This window comes from Eleginops maclovinus, chromosome 9 (genome assembly GCF_036324505.1).
Source record: "Eleginops maclovinus isolate JMC-PN-2008 ecotype Puerto Natales chromosome 9, JC_Emac_rtc_rv5, whole genome shotgun sequence".
Classification (NCBI taxonomy): Eukaryota; Metazoa; Chordata; class Actinopteri; order Perciformes; family Eleginopidae; genus Eleginops; species Eleginops maclovinus.
In genome coordinates this window covers 25,042,006-25,061,805 of record NC_086357.1, presented here as the reverse complement: position 1 = coordinate 25,061,805, position 19,800 = coordinate 25,042,006, and the positions used below count along the sequence as shown (strand labels likewise).

Sequence of the window (19,800 nt, the reverse complement as noted above, 5' to 3'; positions counted from 1 at the left end):
GTGGAACTGTGTTAACAAACCATCTGGTCCGTCTGCTTAACTTTATGTTATAACATAAACTGTTATATCTTAGACCAGGGTTTAGTGAAGGTCCAGCTTCAGGGACACTGTTTGGAGGTAATCGTTTTCTGTTTCAACAAACTACTCCAGACCCAGATAGGCTGCAACTAGCTTCTACTTTCTTTCCATAAACTGATCTATTATTATTTATTGACAAATCCTTTCGGCTCTATCTTCAAGTTTTGCACAAAAGACCTCAACCACATCAAACACTTTCCACAATCAGTGTCTGACCTCACAGATTCATGCAAAACTCTGATGCCCTTCAAAATAAAAGTTGTGTGTAAAGCGAAGCACAATTTTAACTTCAATGGGTTTGAAATTAGAAGTAAATACGTATTTTTTTGTCTTTTGGTCATGCAGTTTATTCAGCTCCTCCAAATTATGAGATTCTAATTGAGTTAATAAAGATAATTCTGAATAAAATGATCCCTCTGAATCTACAGAGATCACTGATATCCTACAGTATGTAAGCATGTGACAGCCAGTTAACCTCCATTACAAGCATCTGCCACTTTTGATCACCTGCTTGTCCACCCTCCTCAAATCCATCCTCCTCCTTTCACTCCTCCCCCTCCTCCTCCCAGAAACCCAGCTGATTATCAGGCTGGCTTCCCTCGTCTAGACCTTGACTATACGTCCCTAAACCCCCTCCCTCTCCTCTCTGTCTACCCTTCGCCTCCTTTTTTACTCTCATTTTATGTCTCCATATGTATTTCTCCTTCTGTCTACCGCTCAGTTGGCTGCATTCAGCTTTTTTTTTCTACCTCTTGCTCTTTTTCTTTGTGTTTTTCTGTTGTTTCTCCCTCCCGCCTCCCTCACACTGTCCTCTCCCTCCCTCCTCTCCCTCCTCAACCTTCTCCTGCTGCTGTTCCTCTCCTCTGGGGCTCCATCCATCAGGTTGTCGGGGGCTGCTAGCGGCCGACTCCCAGCCACCATATTTCACCGCCAGCCAGCCAAGCAGCTGACAGCACAGCCACCGCCAGGAAATTGCTTTGGCTGTGAGCGGAATTTCAAACACGGGAACACTGCGTCGCCCGGGCCGCCCGAGCACCACTTCCTGTCTCCCTCTCTTTTCCCTGTCAATCTCTCCACACCTCCACACACACATCTCTATGACTCTCTGTATCTCTCCCTCTGTCTTTTATTCCTTCTTCGCTCTCGCTTATGTACTTATTTCCTCTCTTTGCAACCCTGTCTCTATATGTTTTTCTGTTTCCCTGCCTCTCTTTCTCACACACACACACACACACACACACACACACACACACACACACACACACACACACACACACACACACACACACACACACACACACACACACACACACACACACACACAGTTACATATGCATTGTTTTCTCTCTTTGTCTTTTGCCTGTTTTTGTTGTTCCCTCTCTCTGTTCTCCTTTTCTTTTGTCTCCAACTATCTCTCCCTCTCCTTCTCTTGTCAATCCCTCCACACCTCCACACACATCTCTCTGTATCCCTCTCTATCTTTTATTCCTTCTTCGCTCCCGTTATGTATTTATTTCCTCTCTTTGTAACCCTGTCTCTATATGTTTTTCTGTTTCCCTGCCTTCACACACACAGTTATACATTGTCTTTCGTAAACAACTCACAGTAGAGGGACAAAATACCAATATGAACCTTAGAAAATAGCATAATATGTCCCTGGTAATATGCTCTGCTGTTTGTGCTACCCTGAAAAATACAAAACACTCACAAACGTACATCTGACTGCAACTTTGGGAAGCTATTATCGATAGAAAGTTGATTTTGAAGGTGTTCCTGGTGCCGCCATTTTTCATTATTTATAGCCGTGAGCATCTTTACTATTTCTTCACACACATGCATCGTTTTCTCTCTTTGTCTTTTGTCCGTATTTGTTATTCAATCTCTCTTCTCTCCCTCCCTTTCGTCCCCCACTATCTCCCCCTCTCCTTCCTCCATCCTTTTCCTCCTCTTTACGACCCACGGGGAACAAGGTGTGGTGCTGCATGTGTAATGAACGGAGCGAGAGGGAGGGAGATAGGAGGGAGGGAGGAGGAAAAAAAAGAAGAAGAAGAAGAAGGGAAGGATAAAAAAAAGAAGAATGGAGTGATGAGATAAAAAGAGAGGGAGGCAGGGAGGCGTGTTGATGCTGCTCCTTTTAAAGGGTCAGTGTGTGTGTGTGTGTGTGTGTGTGTGTGTGTGTGTGTGTGTGTGTGTGTGTGTGTGTATTCTCGCCCTTGTCAGAACCACTTTAAGACCATTGAAGTGAGAAGGGTTTCTTTTTGCCAAGTGAGGTAATTTTTGCTGCTCTTTTAGATCTTAGCTGGTTTGATGTGTAAGGTTGAGGTTAAATGGAAACACCAGATTTTTTTTAGACTTAAAAAACAGCCAATTACAGCAAGATTACGGATCAATCAAAATCCTGTTTCTCCTCTGCTGGTCCATTCAAATACAAGCTAAAAAGATGAAGCAGTGTGTAGCAGGATGTAGCAGCTCCGTTGGTTTGCAGATCATCTTGTTTTGCATGCAGCTAACGTTTCTTGCAGGATATTAAAGATATGCAACCACTTGAAGTAACAGTGCATTGCTAAACTACGATATAATTAAATTCATTGTTATATTGTGGTGTTTATAAAGCAGCTTGCGCGCCATTTACGCTGATAGGGTCTGGATGAATTAGGGTCTACAGCTATGGCCCAATTCCACACTGATGACACGAATAACACCAAAGAATACTTTAGGTGCAATTATCCTAATTTGGTTGTAACAGAGGGAATTAAAGAGGACCTTTACGCTTGTGGGGTTTTCCCTTTCCTGTAGCGTGTCTTATAGGTTTTAGTGCATTTAAATGGTCTGCAAAGGCCAAAATCTCTGCTTGAAACACCTCCATTGTACTCGTTGTGTTTACTTATGTAACATAATGACATCACTTTGTAATGTAACACTCATGATTCCCTTGGCTAGCGCTCCAACACATTGTAGGCCAGCTAACCAATCAGAGCAGACGGCGCTCTGGTTTCAGACAGAGGGTGAAAACAGGCAGTAAGAGAAAAATAAAGAGCTTTTAGAACATTAAAGCATGGAGACATGTCCCAGGAGAGACACCAAATACAGATCTGAACCTGAAATGAGCATACCATGTTCCCTTTAATGTGTCCTGCTGTTTCTACAACCCTGAAATACTGCAAAACATGCACAGGAAGACTTCAGGTAGCAACTTTGGACAGCTACTGCCAATCAAAAGTAGATTTTGCAGGAGTTCCTGGTGCTGTCTTTTGCCATTTTTCATTATTTCTAGCCCTGCGCATCTCTACTATGTCCTTGTATGTGTTATATTGAAGAGTAACAATGTCAAATCTCTTAAACCGCAGACCTTTATGAGCACGAATCATCACTCTTCCAGAACTGTTAAAGTCCTGAGACATGTCAGAGTGAGAGTTATTAGAAGTTGGAGATAAGTCAGTGGAAGCTCCCTAGTCGTGATAAAGGTATATGGGTGTGTGTGTGTGTGTGGGTGTGTATGTGTGTGTAGATGGAGTGATAACAAAGTTGAGCAAGGGAAACAGATCTTATCAAATTCATTTTTGCACAGTGTATGTTGGATAGAAAATACATTACACCCTCGATATGAAGTCAATATTACCTGATAAATATGTATGGAGTGTGTGATGAATGGGTGACATCTCTGCATAAAAGAGAGCGTGTGTGTTTGTGTCTTCACACCGTCTCTGCTCACCACCCATGTATGTACTCTAGGATCGCCCTTCAGAAGGACAGCCTGATTGAAGTTATGTGTGGGTGGTTGACTCCTTTCAGGTAGTAAACATATTGTCAGGCTGCAGTGTCTCCAGGGTTTGTACTCATCCCTTGGGTGAAAGCCTCTCCCACGGCAAAAGAAAGGTCGTCCCTTAATCCCAGTGGGCCAACTCTGGTGTGGACTGTCAGAAAAATATCCCATCATCCCCGCACTAACCTGCTGCTGCTTTTTTTTTTTTAAATCTCCTGTGTCTCTCTTCTCTTTGTTTCCTTCATCAGAGAGTCAGTCTGGAGTTCTACATTGATGTCCATGCCCACTCCACCATGCTGAATGGCTTCATGTACGGCAATGTGTTCGAGGACGAGGAGCGCGTCCAGAGACAGGCTGTCTTCCCCAGACTGTTGTGCCAAAACGCACCAGACTTCTCCTTTGTAAGTCACACAAACAGAGTCACACAAACACGCCAGAGAGGCAGGCTAGGGAGCAAAAATTCACCCCAGTAAAAGGCTAGCTGGAGAGAGAGCATGAAAGAGTCTCAGAAACTACTGGTGAGGCCCTATTATGCTAACATCACATAGAGTTTCTCTCCCACAGTAACTCCCCCTGCCTGAAATGCCTCCATTTGACTCCTTTACTTCTGTAACATAATGACATCACTATGTAACACTCGCACTTCTATTGGCTAGCACTCAAACATATTGTATGTGATAGGCTAAGGGGCGGGACATCTCTAAGTGGTTTACCAATCACAACAGAGCCGGCCAGCTAACCAATCAGAGCAGACCGGGCTCAGCACAGGCAGTATGAGAAAAATAAAGAGCTATTTGAACATTGAAGCATGGAGACATGTCCCAGTAGAGACACAACATACAAATGTGAACCTGGAACTATCAAAATATGGCCTCTTTAAAAAAAAGAAGTTCTGTAATCTTTTGTTATGTCTGTTCGATAAAATGTACCTGTGTTAAAACTCAGTTTAAGACCTAAAAGGTTAACCTATTTGAAACTAATGCACCTGCACTTTCAGCAATTTGAAGCCAATGAACCTGCAGGTTTCTTGCTGCTGTGAGTTTGTATATCAAGTTGAATGCATTTATTGTAAGTCGCTTTGGATACAAGCATCAGCTAAACAAATTGTAATGTATTCCTTGCAATCTGTTGCACTCTTATAGTCACCTGCACCCACGTCTGAGGTGTGAATGTATGTGAGTGTGTGGGTTTAAAGCGAGGTTAAAAAAGGAATGTATAAATGCTTGTTGTTTTTGGATGAATATGTCTGTATTAATAGCTATGGATATGCACCCAGCTGACCCATGTGAGTTCACACACACACACACACACACACACACACACACACACAAAAGGAGGTGTTAAATTATTTGAGGGGGTGTGTGTGCAGGAGGTGGCTCCAGCTGTGCGTAAGAGATTCTCACCTTGACCAAAAAGAAAGGAGGTGAGGGGAGAATAGAAGAGGAGAGGGGAGAACTTTATAAACTCTGACAGCTCGGGTCAGTTAACTAGTATCAGTATACAGAATAATTGATATACTCCAGCACACACCCAATGATTTGTACTCTAGAATATGTCCAAAAAAAGTATGAATTATGTAAAAGTAAAACTTCAGTATCAGGTCGGCAAAATGTTGGTGTGCTAGAACAGCAGCAGTGGTGGCAGTAGTCCTTGAGGAGCAAAAAATATGAATGGAAATTATTTATTAGAATCTACATACCCCCCGAAAATTAGGAAGCAGCTGCAAATTCTCCGTGTACTGTATTCCCAATTCAACAGGGAATAGGACGTAGAAAAACAACAAATCCTTGAGAAACTACATGTGTAATATGAGTTGCATTGGTCGTCTAGATCTAGTTTCTATAAACACAGAACAGTGCAGTTTTCCAAGCATGCAAACACTATGGTTCAAGGTTAATTTATTGCTTTGTTCAGCACAAAGGAAATGCAGTTTTGGTTTATTTATGCTACATCAGAAATACAATGTTTTATGGCATTAGTCGAGGAGCCTCGCTGCAAAGAGTAAGAAACTGCTCTGTATTCTGGTGGGACAACAGCAGGCATTCAAATGAATATGCATTTATACTTTATGTATGTGCAGAACAGAAATAGCAGTCACTGTGTAGGTCATGACGAGGCACAGGAGTGTGCTGTGAAAGTAGGTCGGGGTATTCTGCATGCAGGTGTTCTGCAAGAGCATCGTGTTAGGTGGCTGAAACTGGGTTAAGTTGGACTGTGTGGGCAGGGAACAAGCATCCTGAAAGAAGAATCACGTGAGAGAGAATACATCCATTCTCTGACGGCGACGGTCCTCCACAAAGCCACACATGCATAACCGAATAACACCTTTTCTTACAGGTACATTATCCACCAAACTGTTCCCTCTCAGCCACGCGTCGCTTTCTACTGACCTTCGATTTCACAGTGACGGTGACATTTCATGGCAGAGCCACTTACACACATCATAAAGAATAACCTTTATTGCCCGTTTACACCCAGTGCCAACCTGAATACAGAGTAAAGGCGGAGAGGCAGGTGTTCACCCGCATGTGTGTGGAAATGTCACTGATTGTCTGTACGCTATGCAGCTACGAAGGATGCGTAAAACACTATTTCGGTTAAATCTCTGCCTCTGTTTCTCTCTGTATTGCTTGTGTGACAGCTGGCCCAGGGGTCATCTCTCTCTCTGCGCTTTTGTCCCTCTGCCCATTCAGCACTACCCAAAGCCCAGTGCAGCAGCAGCAGCAGCAGCAGCAAAACACAATCATGGCGAACTCCCACTGGTGGCCGCCAAGTCTGCATTTTAGCAGAGTGGAGTGACAGTGAATAGAAACTTATTCCACACTCTTCCCAAGACAGCATCATGTTTTTGTAGTATAGCTGACGTGCTGAAAACCCAAAATAGACCGGAATGAACTTTTTTTTTTCCCTGTGTTAGCCATTTACAGCTTTTTAATGACTTTGTATGAAGTCAATCTGTTCAAATAAGCTGCTGTACCCTTCAGTGTGTGTCCTGGATTCTCCAGAGGCTCACCACTGAAAGTTACTGAGGCACAGCATATGTAACATTTCTGCATTAAAATGTCTGAATATAAATAGACCTGTGTTGTGTATATCTGTATAAATGTTTCTAATTGTTTCCAAATCTGGAGAAATTACTACTTCAGTCTAATGGTTCGTCCATTTGGTCTCATGTAATGGCGACGTTTCACATTTGTGCATTTGCCAGGTTTTTGGTTGTCTGCCAGAAGCTCGAAATTGAGTTTTTATCTAGTTTCAAACCACATATGTATGGCACACTGCAATGTTTATACTCCAATTATGCACTTACCTATTCACCTTCCAGAGAAGTCACTCGGGCTAGTTTTAACTCAATTAAAGATGTTATGTAGAACAAACCTTCTTTAAACCTGTTTTGGCAAACCTGTTATGTAAAACTTCTCAGCAGATTTTCCCAACACTGATTCTACCAAATTGGCAGGAACACTGATTTCCACTTTAGTTTACAATTTTGCAGTGCAGCCTCTTTTTTTTAGGCACAGTGATGTGTCGCTAGGTCACAAAAACACAAAAGCAATTTGTTTTTGCTGAATGTGTTTTTCCTTTTCTTTTTCTATAAGACATAATCTATCATTCTGGTTTTCAACGACCTAAGAAAACATGTTGTTTTGCAAAGTTTCACCTGGGAAATACTGATACTAGTACCGTTTGAAGCTCATAACAATGTACATAGATGTAAAGTGTTCAAGACCCAAAAAGTTAGTTACGGTCATTATCATAGATGGGGCTAATGATCTCTATTTGGGAATTATTAAATCCTCCTGAAAGGTGCTTTAAAACCAGAGCCCAGTCTGCCCTGATTGGTTAGCTTGCCCGCTCTGTTGTGATTGGTCAACGGCTTATGATGTCCCGCCCCTTAGCCTGTCAGGTACATGTGTTGGAGGGCTAGCCAATAGAAGTGCTAGTGTTACATGGAGAGGGTTGTAGAGAAAAACTCCCTCTGAAGGGAACACAGGGATTTCAGCCTTTGCAGACCATTTACATGCACTAAAACCTACAGGAAAGGGAAAACCCCCAAATGCATTCTAGGGCCTCTTTGAAAGGGAAGATGCTTTCTCACACAAACATTTGAACCCAAATCCTGTCACTGCGTCGCTATCTTAACCCAATGTCTTTTTTTTGCTTATTCCTCCAGTCCAACACTTCCTTCAACAAGGACGTGGTAAAGGCCGGTACAGGTAGACGTTTCCTCGGCGGCCTCCTCGATGACTCGTCCTACTGCTACACTCTGGAGGTGTCCTTCTACAGCTACATGACCGCCGGCAGCACCGCACCCGTGCCGTACACCGAGGAGACGTGTATCCTTTAACACCTGTGTGTGTGTGTGTGTGTGTGTGTGTGTGTGTGTGGGTGTGCGTGCGTGCGTGCGTGCGTGCGTGCGTGCATGCGTGCGTGCGTGCGTGCGTGAGTGTGAGCGAGCATCTGCATGGAAGTGTATCCATTAAGGAAAAGAAGTACATCGAGGGCACCTGTAATGTTTTTTGTGCCTCTCTTAATGTATCCTTCTCACACACACACACACACACACACACACACACACACACACACACACACACACACACACACACACACACACACACACACACACACACACACACACACACACACACACACACACACACACACACACACAATGTTCCAGCAGATACAATTGCCACTGAAATCAAGCCAATTAATCTTGAAGTAATTCAAGGCATTATTTTAATAATCGTGTGTACATGTGTGAGTGTAAATGTGTGTGTGTGTGTGTGTGTGTGTGTGTGTGTGTGTGTGTGTGTGTGTGTGTGTGTGTGTGTGTGTGTGTGTGTGTGTGTGTGTGTGTGTGTGTGTGTGTGTGTGTGTGTGTGTGTGTGCGTGTGCATGTCAGGTCATGTGTGCTCTTTAGAAAAGCATGTTGCTCTTTTGTTGCGTCTTTTTGCGACAGATGTGCAGTGACAGAATAGGGATGTGATAGCTGTGTCTATTGATTTCATTTACAAAGGAGAGAGGAGAAAGGAGCTTGTGTTGGCATATGTAGCGCTGTGTGTGTGTGTGTGTGTGTGTGTATGTGTGTGTGTGTGTGTGTGTGTGTGTGTGTGTGTGTGTGTGTGTGTGTGTGTGTGTGTGTGTGTGTGTGTGTGTGTGTGTGTGTGTGTGTGTGTGTGTGTGTGTGTGTGCCTGGTTGACGCTTTGATTGTGATAAACAATGGCACAATGGAACATACATGAGTCCTGTTGAATACAGTCATGCACAAAGGATCACACACAGACGTACATACATACATTGGAAGGTCACAGGTGTGTTAATGGAGCCAGGAGGGAGGAAGTTTTCCTTCGGCTGACCTTCTCGAGGCTGAAGAGCTCCTGAGAGCCGAACGATGCCAGTCTGATCTTACAGATAGAGTGAGTGAGAAGAGCGAGGAAGAGAGATTTAGAGAGAGCGATAAGGACCCTACATATGAAAGTATGTGCTTCCCTTACACATATTCTGCAGGTGGATAAGAGGGTGGATATAGACATAGCCCTAGTGCCCTCTAGTGCTAAGATCTGGCAAAGTCTTAGCATAGATGTGGGTAATTCTGATTCACACTCACATGGAAAGTTTGTATTATTCTGGTCAATTTCCAGCTTTTACATTGGATTTTGGAATATTGCAAACAATAACGTCAGATGCATGCAAACATTTATCAAACTGACATGTTTGTTGCTGGAAAGTCCACTTTTATGATTTTTAAAGCTAGTATAAAGTTAACAGTTGGCTATAACTAGCTAAATGACGGCTAAGCTAAACGCGGATAATGTTCGACGTGATGACGTTTATTAGTCTTATTTGTTCAGCAATCTCGTCAGATGTTTATCAGTTGTGTTTTTACTGAAGTTGAGAATAACTTAGAACCTTTTTTTAAGGCATCTTACCACCTACACGCTCAAAGAATCATTGACTTCAAGCAGAGGGTATACTACAGTAAGTGGCAAAATGCTAACTGTTATCGGGTTTAGGTACTTCCTGTCCTACTTTATCGGCCATTCTTACAGGTTTTGGGGTTTAACATGTTTAACCCACTAACCTACAGATTGGGAGACATGACTATCTATCTCATGTGTCCTGAGCCTCAGTCGCCCCACTTCACTGCTTCTTGTTACCCCGACATCTCTTTGCAATACTGTTGAGTTGCCCAATGGAAATACAGGCATGTGCATAAACACAGAGCACCACCACAGCCACAAAAGAATAGTAAGCCTGACGTTGAGGAGACAGGTGTCTGACTGTTTTGATAAACAAATTCCACTGTTTTCATCTAAGGTGGTGGCACCAGGAGATCTTAAATTCATAAGGAACAGGGAGCAGGTGTCAGCCTCTCTGTGTGTGCAGAGAGGACTTTCATCTGAAGGTCAACATTTGGAGAAAAACTCAGCTCTTGTGTTTGATCTTTTTAGTTTTCCAGGTGTGTGTGTGTGTGTTTGGATGCCAGAAGGGGGGGTGTACAAAGGGGGAGGGGCTCCACAGGGTAGGCAGGCAGCATGGGGACCCGGTGTAGAGTGGAGATTGGGGTCAGACAGGTTGAAGGAACCGACCATGTCACTTTATACGCCCCAGCAGTCAGCTCGATGGAGCGTGCAAATCATCAACAGAGACCTTTAGCATCTCAACGCCCCCCCTCCACCTTTCTCACCTGATGCACACACACACACACACACACACACTCACACAGTCCGTTAAACTAATACATGACAAATGAGTAATAACCGTGGCCCCTAACTCTACACCTTCAGAACACGCCGCCCTTACCCTTTAATCTGTCCTGACTCTCCTTCTCCACTGCTGTGACTTGTAGCCACCAGAATTGAAATCTTAACCTTTCTCACAGCTTAGACTTTTGTCACAGTTTGAAGGTTCTCAGGGAAAGGTGTCTGTATTTGTTTTTCTAAACTCTCCGTTCATGTCCTCCTCTCTCCTTCACTCTGTCCTTTCCTTTCATCTCGTCATCCAGCACATAACAGCTCATTATATCATTTAGTCAAGCTGAGAATCATCTTCTCCGAAACAGCGGGGACAACCTCTATCGCGTGTCTGTCTTCTCCTCGTCCTCTAATCATTAACACCACGTTCTGTTCAAGTTCATTTCCCTCTGTGCGTGTCTGTGCTCCTGCTCCCACACGTGCAGTACATGTGTCTTTTATATGTAATACACTTAAAGTTAGTCTCTGTCTCACCGAGATCCCCAATCCCAGAGCTGCAGTTAAACCTTTCTACCAGTTTTTTCTCCACATGTTTAAAAATGTTTCGTACATATTAGTGATGGACTCGTTTTTCCAAACCAGTTTATATTCCACCACGCCCACCTTCACATCAACGTTGCTCCTCAAGAATGCGTCATGGATGTATTAAATCCAACGTCACTGACCCAATCTAAACAACGCTAAGGTCGCGTCTTCTTGGGGAAAAAGCGAGGCTGAATTTGATCAGTTAAGTGTCATCAGACACCCAGCTTTAGAGATGCTCTATGAAGCCTCTGTGGCTGTCAAATTCATATTTCGTAGGAAGAAAGACGCCAAGGGAGACACTCTGATGCTGCGCCGCTTAGAAGTGGCCATGGTTAAATCCAAACCGGGTTAGAAAAACGTTAAACGCTTCCTCTTCAAACTCTATAGTCTAAACTGGAAGGTGGACTGGATCAAGGTTGGGAGAATCTGGGACCTCGTTCAAGACTCAGCTTGATGATTTCCTTTGTGTTTGTGCAGTGTGTGCATTTATGAGAGCTTTCTGGGCCTTTAGGTGTGTGTGTGTGTGTGTGTGTGTGTGTGTGTGTGTGTGTGTGTGTGTGTGTGTGTGTGTGTGTGTGTGTGTGTGTGTGTGTGTGTGTGTGTGTGTGTGTGTGTGTGTGTGTGGTTGTTGTTTTTGTCTTGTGGAGAGACACTATTATCTGTGACTTTGAGGAATGGTTTAGAAAACTTTTAAAAGCCATTCAGGCTTTAACGTTTCCCTGAAATAAATTGCTCTTGTTTCTCCTGCGCTGAGTGGAGCTGTTGATTTTTTCCTGTCATGGTTCTGACGTGTATGCTTCGAAATAAGAGGAAGAAATGTCAAGTTTTATGTTTGTTCTGTTCTCAAAAATAGACATGCAGTAGCTTCTGGAACTAAGTCTTAAAATGATATTTAACATGTATTGTCTAGTGTGCGTTTCAATCCACCTCCTATATCCTAGGTTGAGTTGAAACACTCAAAATTGGAAAGAAATATGTTTTTTAGGCTTTGCTAAGGTGGAAAAAGTGCAATATCGTTTTTGGTATCATACGAAATGTGCAATGGAAACAGATAACGTAAATAATGACGTACGTGAAGCATGCGACTTACTTCCACTAGGATCTTACATAACCTCCCTTTTATAAACAAATGAATCAAACATAAAAAGTCATATTTCTAAATTATTTTTACAGTTTAAGCTTCGAATAGCAGTCCCCTTGCTTCCAACTAGACCAATGATATCTCCTACTTCTTATCTCATTAAACCAATGATCACATAACAGTAGTGACTGATTTTCTCAAAATTCAATTAAAACTTGCAATCTGTTTGGATGGAAATCTGTCTAGTGTTGCGTTAGGATCGTGTGGAGTTTGCTAATTCAAGATGTACACTGTCAATCTCTAAAAGTGTGTTATCTATGTCTGTCAAAGTGGCAACACTCAGACATGCGCCTCGCCCAAACAGTGGGACTCCATGTATACCAAGCTGTCAGTGGAACACAGTATGCATCAATGAACCTGACACCCAATGGACATGCTGAGAGAAGTATGCAAATGATATAGCTTGGAGGCGAATATGCTTCACTACCACGCATCATACACTTCGTATCACACAGACATGCACAAATGAATAGGTGCTCACAAGTGCAAGCAGGCGCTCACACAGACACACACATTCAAACACACAGTTGATTGCCCTTAATGTTAGTGCTTCGCTCAGATGAACAGGTGTCCTCACATGAACACTAAGCAAGATGCTCATAATGCACACCTCCAGCTGTGCTTTTGTAGTTTTTGGATATGTTGATGAAGTTGATGATCAAGAGGAGTCTGTGGAAGAAGGCAACAGTATGTAAGTTGAATATTTCACAGTAAAGAGGCTCTATTATATTTATCCCTTTCCTGTAGTGTGTTAATCAGGTTTGTGTGCATGTGAATCGTCTACAAAGGCAAATATCTCAAATGTAGTTGAGTTTCTCTTGCAGCAGGTGCCATTGAAAGTAGCTTGGCTATTAAAAAGGTGCGTGTTTCTGCAGTACGTCCCTTGTCAGGCTGGTGACTCTGAGCAATTTATGGTCTGCATTGTTTTAAATCCACCTTCTAGTATCGTCTCAGATCGACGAGGCTTCTACCAAGGTGGTTCTAAAAAAGGAACTACAACTTTTGCTGTAAGAAAAACCAATGACAGTGTGTCAAAAAGAGTCATACCGTGCGTCAGCTGAAGTGTTAGCCCTGAAAGCAGAGAAACTCCAAGATTTAAAAATACAAAATAAAAGCACCTGAAATTTGTTCTTGAAATTAAATTGAAAGGTACAAAACTGCAGAATGAAAGGCACACAAATGGTGTATCTATGATCTCTGCTGTCACTGGATTGTAAAGTTATACAGAAGATAACGTCAAGATTAATGACAGTAATAAGGGAGAACATAAAGAGAGGCTTGAAGCCATAAACCACAGGAAGCACGATCAGACATATATTGTTGTTTTACTGTGTTTTTTTTATTCCTCATTACTTTTGTACACAAAGAAAGCCTTTCCTGCACAACAAATGAGTACGACTCTTCTAAAGAAACAGAATAATTGGAGTATAAAAATAGTATCATATACTGTTTTAAGAGGAGCATAGATCAGAAGAGTTTTCCTGCTGGTGAACACTATCTTTCACACACTTTTGACATTCCACTACTCAAGTTTTAGAGCTTGTCTCCTTGGAAGTGACAGGTCCTCTTGTCAGGGATTAAAATCAACCCTCGTTCGTCCCTCTGGGCATCGAGACGTGAGGTCTTTCAGTCCGCTGAATCGCTATTGGGGACAAAATTGCCCCTTTTCTGCATTGCTGTTGTTGACTGGCCTCTTAATTAGCATTTATAATTAGTTCCCTGCGTGTCAGTGCAGTGACAGGACCTGTCAGTGCCCCGTATTGATGGCGTGAATGTCTCCTTGCTTGTCTCCTTGTTAACTCCCATCCAATCTGGACAGCATTCTGCGCGTGTCTTGTCCATTTTACCACTGGGGGCCTTGTTGTCTGATCGTCACCTTGTCTGTCCGTCTTCCAGGACCAGGCACGAGGGACATGGCTGTGAAAGCCACTAAATGGCGCACTGACAGTAAACAGCTGCAGTAAACAAGTCATGTCCCCCATCCCCTTTGTCTCACGTATCTCATCAGCACCTAAGCTGCCGTGCCCTTGAGCCATGACAATGACCCGCTATTGATTAGACAAGACCGTTATGTGTAGCGAGATGTAAAAGAATACTCTGTGTAGCTGGCACACACACACACACACACACACACACACACACACACACACACACACACACACACACACACACACACACACACACACACACACACACACACAAACACCTCTTTGACCTTTCTCAATGATGACACAATGACAATGATAATGCTTCAGATCTAGTTAGTGTGATGATTAAGTATTAACAATATTAGGCTATCAGTATTGCTCTGTTAATTCAGAGGAGGAGCTGATGTTTCCTGAATATTTCCACCACCACCACCACCACCCACCTCTGTAATCCCAGCTACAGCTCGCCAACTGTTTCCTGGCTCTCGCACTTCCTGCAGCAAACCTCTTTCCAAACCCCACGGTTTTTCCCCCGGCAACAAGCCAAGACAGCAGCCAGGGCATCCTCTGTGTCTCCGAACAGTCACCACGTGGAGGAAGTTCTCCTTCAGAGGCCGACCGTCCATCACGAATCCGCCTGTAATAGACGGCGAGTCGTGACAAGCCAAGCTGAGAGGCCATCTGCGCACGGTGGGGTCCGAGAGATATTTTTGTCGCTGCGCACGTCTGGCCAAAGAGCTCAGGACTGGCACCGAGATGCGCTGATGAAAGAGAGTGCAGGAAAACACAGAAAAACTTTCCTAAGGTCAGAATTATCAAGGATAACACAGGTTTATATGAGGTTGTTATGTCCTTGGATGTGAGCATGTGGGCATATGTCAGCTCTTAACAACTAGCAATACATTACATTTAGCTGATGCTTTTATCAAAGGACTTACAATGAGTGCAATAAACCATAAGGATTCAAACTGAAAATAGCAATAATCAGTACATTAGCTTCAAATAAGCCCAACCATTTTAAGTGCTGGTGCATTAGCTTGAGTTTAATCGCCAAGGAGCAGTCAAAACAGGTGGGTTTTCAGTCTGGGATGGAACATTACATTGCATTACATTTCACTGAGCTAATGCTTTTGTCCAAAGCGACTTAGAATAAGTGCAATAAACCATAAGGTCAAAAACATTTTGAACAGTAAGCAACCTGCAAGTTCATTGCTTCAAATAAGCCATAGCATTGTGAGTGCTGGTGCATTAGTCTCGATTCGATAGACATCAACTGTTTAAGTACTTCAAGTGTTTTTTTTTAGGTTTAAGAGCCAAGAAAAATCAACCCTCATCCGTTACGTGAGGTCTTTCAGTCCGTTGTATGATGTTTACCGACGATTTGCCCCTTCCAGCAGCTCTATGGAGAGATGTATGACGGTCAGTTTAGTCCTATGAATTGACATGAGATGTTGTACAGGCATTGCTGGTTCCCAGTGGATGAATCCTAATGGCTTTGATGATCCCCTGACTTTCCCTCTACTCTCCACCCACCAGCAGGTCAAAGCTTAACCTTATACTGTGACATTTCAATATCAACTTGGGGGAATTGCCATGACATTTAGTACATACATTCGTACCCCCCCTCAGGATGAACTAGCAAAACTTTGGTGATGCCTTAGCTTTTCAATTAGCATCATCATAAGGTAAAACTTTGATTCTGTCCAATCATTTGGTTACATAACTAAAGACATTCCCATCAGCCTCAGTTGTATTCTGTGTGTATTGATAATTACAAACTAGTAATACACAATATAAGATGCAATATAAGATTTCCCCCCGACGATTATCTCGACCAAACGATTCAGGATTACGATAATGTTTGGATAGTTTTAGCAAATTTGAAAATCTCATCAAATTCATCCTTGATTTAGCATTTTTGGGCAAATTACATACACTCAAAATATCAAGTATTTGGAGTCTTTAACCGTAGCTGTAAGTGTAAAAAAGATAGAGATAATTGCTGGATTATATAGACAATAAGAGTAACATGACTATGTATATCAAGGTCATGGTCCATACCAGTATATCGGATGTAACACCAAACTCATATCTGGTAAACTTGGTAAGACATTATGCTTGCTCAACATCTGCATGTAAGCATTGTCTTTGTGAGACAGCACGCTGTTACCATTAAGCTCGAAGCACAGCCTTCTTGCCTGCGAGGCTGCAGACTTTCTGCCTTGTTTAAAACTATTATGCATTAAAATTATCATAAAAGCAAGATTTAGAAGGACGTAACCTCAGTTTGTTCATCTGTAGTTTCATCTCAGTCTCATCTAATCAGTATCATCAGCTAGCTCTAATGAGACAGACTGTGTGGTCCACACACACACACACACACACACACACACACACACACACACACACACACACACACACACACACACACACACACACACACACACACTCATAGCAAGTCTGGTCTGATACAGGATTCACAGACAAACAGCCAGATGGGGTGTACATATAGATTCTGGAGTCGTGTGGAGAGCATCGCTATCAGCCTGCCGGGTGAAGAATGAAGTCCTGTGCAGACTCCCGAAAACACACACAAAAAAAAACTCTCCTAAAGGCCAAGGTCTCAGACTTTCTACAGAGGGACTGGCTTGCATATTTACAGGCCTTACGAACCGGGTATGCCCTTGTGAGTGTGTGTGTTTGAGCCACTTTGAGGTATGACAAAGTACATTTCACATGAATGTATTGGCTTAGTTGAAAGCAATAATATGAAGTTATTTCAACCTAATATTATTGGTTTCAACTAACCTAACACTGTTGTGTGAAATGTGTTGACATAATACATTTAATTAAAGTCAACGTTTCAGTTTTTTCTGTGTTGGATTGATGGTTTACAGGCTTTGAACTATAGATTCTCCTCTTCATTGCACCCAGGATTTATGTAACACGGGTCGGTTTTCAATCATTACGATAAGGATGACCCAATCTCCATCTTTTTTTTCTTCTGTATTGCAGCTGTTTCAATCACATGTTTGTGACAGATTAATAGTCCAGCGGGTGATAGGCCATATCTGAGTATCAACAAGGTAATGACGGGGGTAAGTGACAGATTATGCCTCCGTGTTGTTCCATCATGTCTCCGGCCTGGTGATGGACGGGGGAAGCTAAACCTCAACGCCTCGCGTTTGTTTTGTGTTTGGATCTATATTAATGTACATTCTGTATCGATGGAAGATGATGGAATAAGGTTGATGGACATGTATCTGAAGAGATGGATTGATTGATTGATTGATTGGCAGCTGATATTGATGCTGTTTTCTCAGTGGATAGATGACATTAACTTCTGCTCGCGACATTGTTCTTCTTTATTTGTATTTCGTATATCCTCGTCGTTAGTGTTTGGGTACATTGTTTGCTCTACTTCTTCATTATCTGACCCTGATTGTAATCATTACATGCCCTGCTGGCTTAATGAACTCAGGCTTAGCAACAGCACTCATGGACGCTCAGCTGTTTCATAGAAGCAGAGAAGTTATTGATATTGTCCCTAATTTACTGAGAGACAATTGAGCAGGGAGGATGATTTGTGCTCTCACCTCTGAATTTAAATAAGGCCTCAGTGTATAAGTAATTGCTTTTGTGTGATTCATACCAGCATCATGCATTTGGCTGATGGGAGTGAAATGCTGTTGATTTAGCCTCGCTTAAATCAGATCTGTAATGTGTTTTACCTTTTAGGATTTACATTCCTCATTTCTCCTGTTGCCGGTTATTTACTGTATTTTACTGGATGTGTTGACAGAAGGGGTTTTTTTAAGTGGTGGTTTGAATGTTTAATGCAAATAATCAGCATATTCAAATTATGAATGTCTGAAATTCATTCATTTTTCACCTTACTTCTTGGATGTTTGAAACTGTACTTGACTTTCCAGAATGTGTGGCTTTATCTAGGACTATGGGCTTTGAACTTCATCAAAAACTTTGATTATACTTTTTTCCCAGATGAAATTCAGGACTTTTGCTTGTCATGGAGTATTTAATATTTCTACTTTTGCTTAAACGGATCCAAGCACTTGATCCACCTCTGTCTTTATCCCACCTGTGTTTGATCAGTCCAATTGTCTGTTGTAAAAAGGTCCCTTCTACTTACAGTAAAACAGTTATAACTCATTTGTTTTGCAATCTGGGAACAACACAGCAAGCTTTAAACACAAAAAGGAGATGTTATAACCGTATAAAGTTAATGCCAGCAAACAGTTTACACCTCCAGGTAACACAGAGCAACAATAGCATTTAATTGGGGTCATGCCCAAGCCGTGAAACCAAATGTATAAGCGGTAAAACCTAAACAATGTGCTTGGAGATGCTAAAATGCTCTGCTGAATGTAGAGACACTGCAGAGTTAGGTGATGTTTATTTTTTAGTTTTACTCCACGATGCAATGCTTGGCTACCATGCAGTTTGACAACCGTTAATCTAGGAATGTTTTGAGCAGGGTTACCTGAGACTTTTCCAAAGATATTCGCTTTAACAACCTGTCCTCAGACACAAAGCTGGGAAGGAATGTGGCTCGAACCTTCCTGGATTACTACAAACTCAACAACCACATCAAGGACAACAGACCAACTCACATTCAAAGGTGAAACAGTTCGGCATCATTGAAAAACAAACATGAAATGAAAATAATTACACAAATACGACACTTAAACTCCTACTGGTTGTGCAAATATTTATATTCTAGCTTTTTCTGTTTCTTGAATTATACCCTATCATCACGTTTTCTGTTTGCAGTGAGGACATAATTTCCCCAACAGGCGACCGTAACAATAAAGGAAATGGTGTGAGTCGAGACGCAGCAGCCGACAAAGAGAAGGACAAGAGCCAGGGTGTCAGACACTAGGCTGACGGACAGACGGACACAGACTGAGCATGTATAAAACGCAGAGCACCGTAGCAGGAGAATCCTTCACACTTCATTGCCTTTAGAAGCTCCACATCTCCCTGGCTATAAAGAGTTACTTTCACAGATTTGTAACAGTGGGACGACTGGTACTGCAGGACTTAAAGTGGAACAAGTTTCCTCTTGGGTTATTAAGTGACTGTAAAATGTGGACTATTGGATGCCAAGGGAGGACGGACTGGAACACCATCTAAAGCCCATCTGAGGCCTTTCTTCAGTAGACCCTTTTTGTTTGTTTATACAATTGTGAATAAATGCTTGCTTCCCTGCTGTTTCTGAATATTTGTTTTCACTATGGTGTTATTATCTCTGTTGTTATTATTATAAGTCATTAAACACTTAAACGCAATGTTGTACTTGTTTTTTTGTTATTCTCATTCAATTATTTATTTGTTCTCTTTGTCTATGAGCAATAAATCTTACTTCAAAAATAAAACTACCTAAAGAAAGATCTCCTCTTGCCTCCATTTATTTTATATCGGCTTAACTAACATGTAATATTGGGCTCTTTCAGTCTGCGTCACTTAAATTCATTTTGTCTGATATTAGGGCCACCGTAGAGTTGGACCTTGACAGGCATTAAAAATAACTATGTTGCATTGCATAGACAGGTATAAACTATGTTTAGCAAAGTACAGTAAATTCA

At 42.2% G+C, this 19,800-nt stretch overlaps 1 protein-coding gene across 1 annotated transcript in view; it reads left to right on the top strand.

Annotated features, from left to right (window-relative positions):
* agbl4 (AGBL carboxypeptidase 4) overlaps positions 1-19,420 on the top strand; it is a 310,302-nt gene extending 290,882 nt beyond the window's left edge. The window contains exons 10-13 of the mRNA XM_063891997.1: positions 4,090-4,242; positions 8,016-8,178; positions 18,740-18,833; positions 18,986-19,420. Coding sequence (XP_063748067.1) covers positions 4,090-4,242; positions 8,016-8,178; positions 18,740-18,833; positions 18,986-19,094 — 519 coding nt within the window. The 3' untranslated portion in view covers positions 19,095-19,420. The remainder of the gene's footprint in view (positions 1-4,089; positions 4,243-8,015; positions 8,179-18,739; positions 18,834-18,985) is intronic.
* Positions 19,421-19,800: the final 380 nt, after the last annotated feature.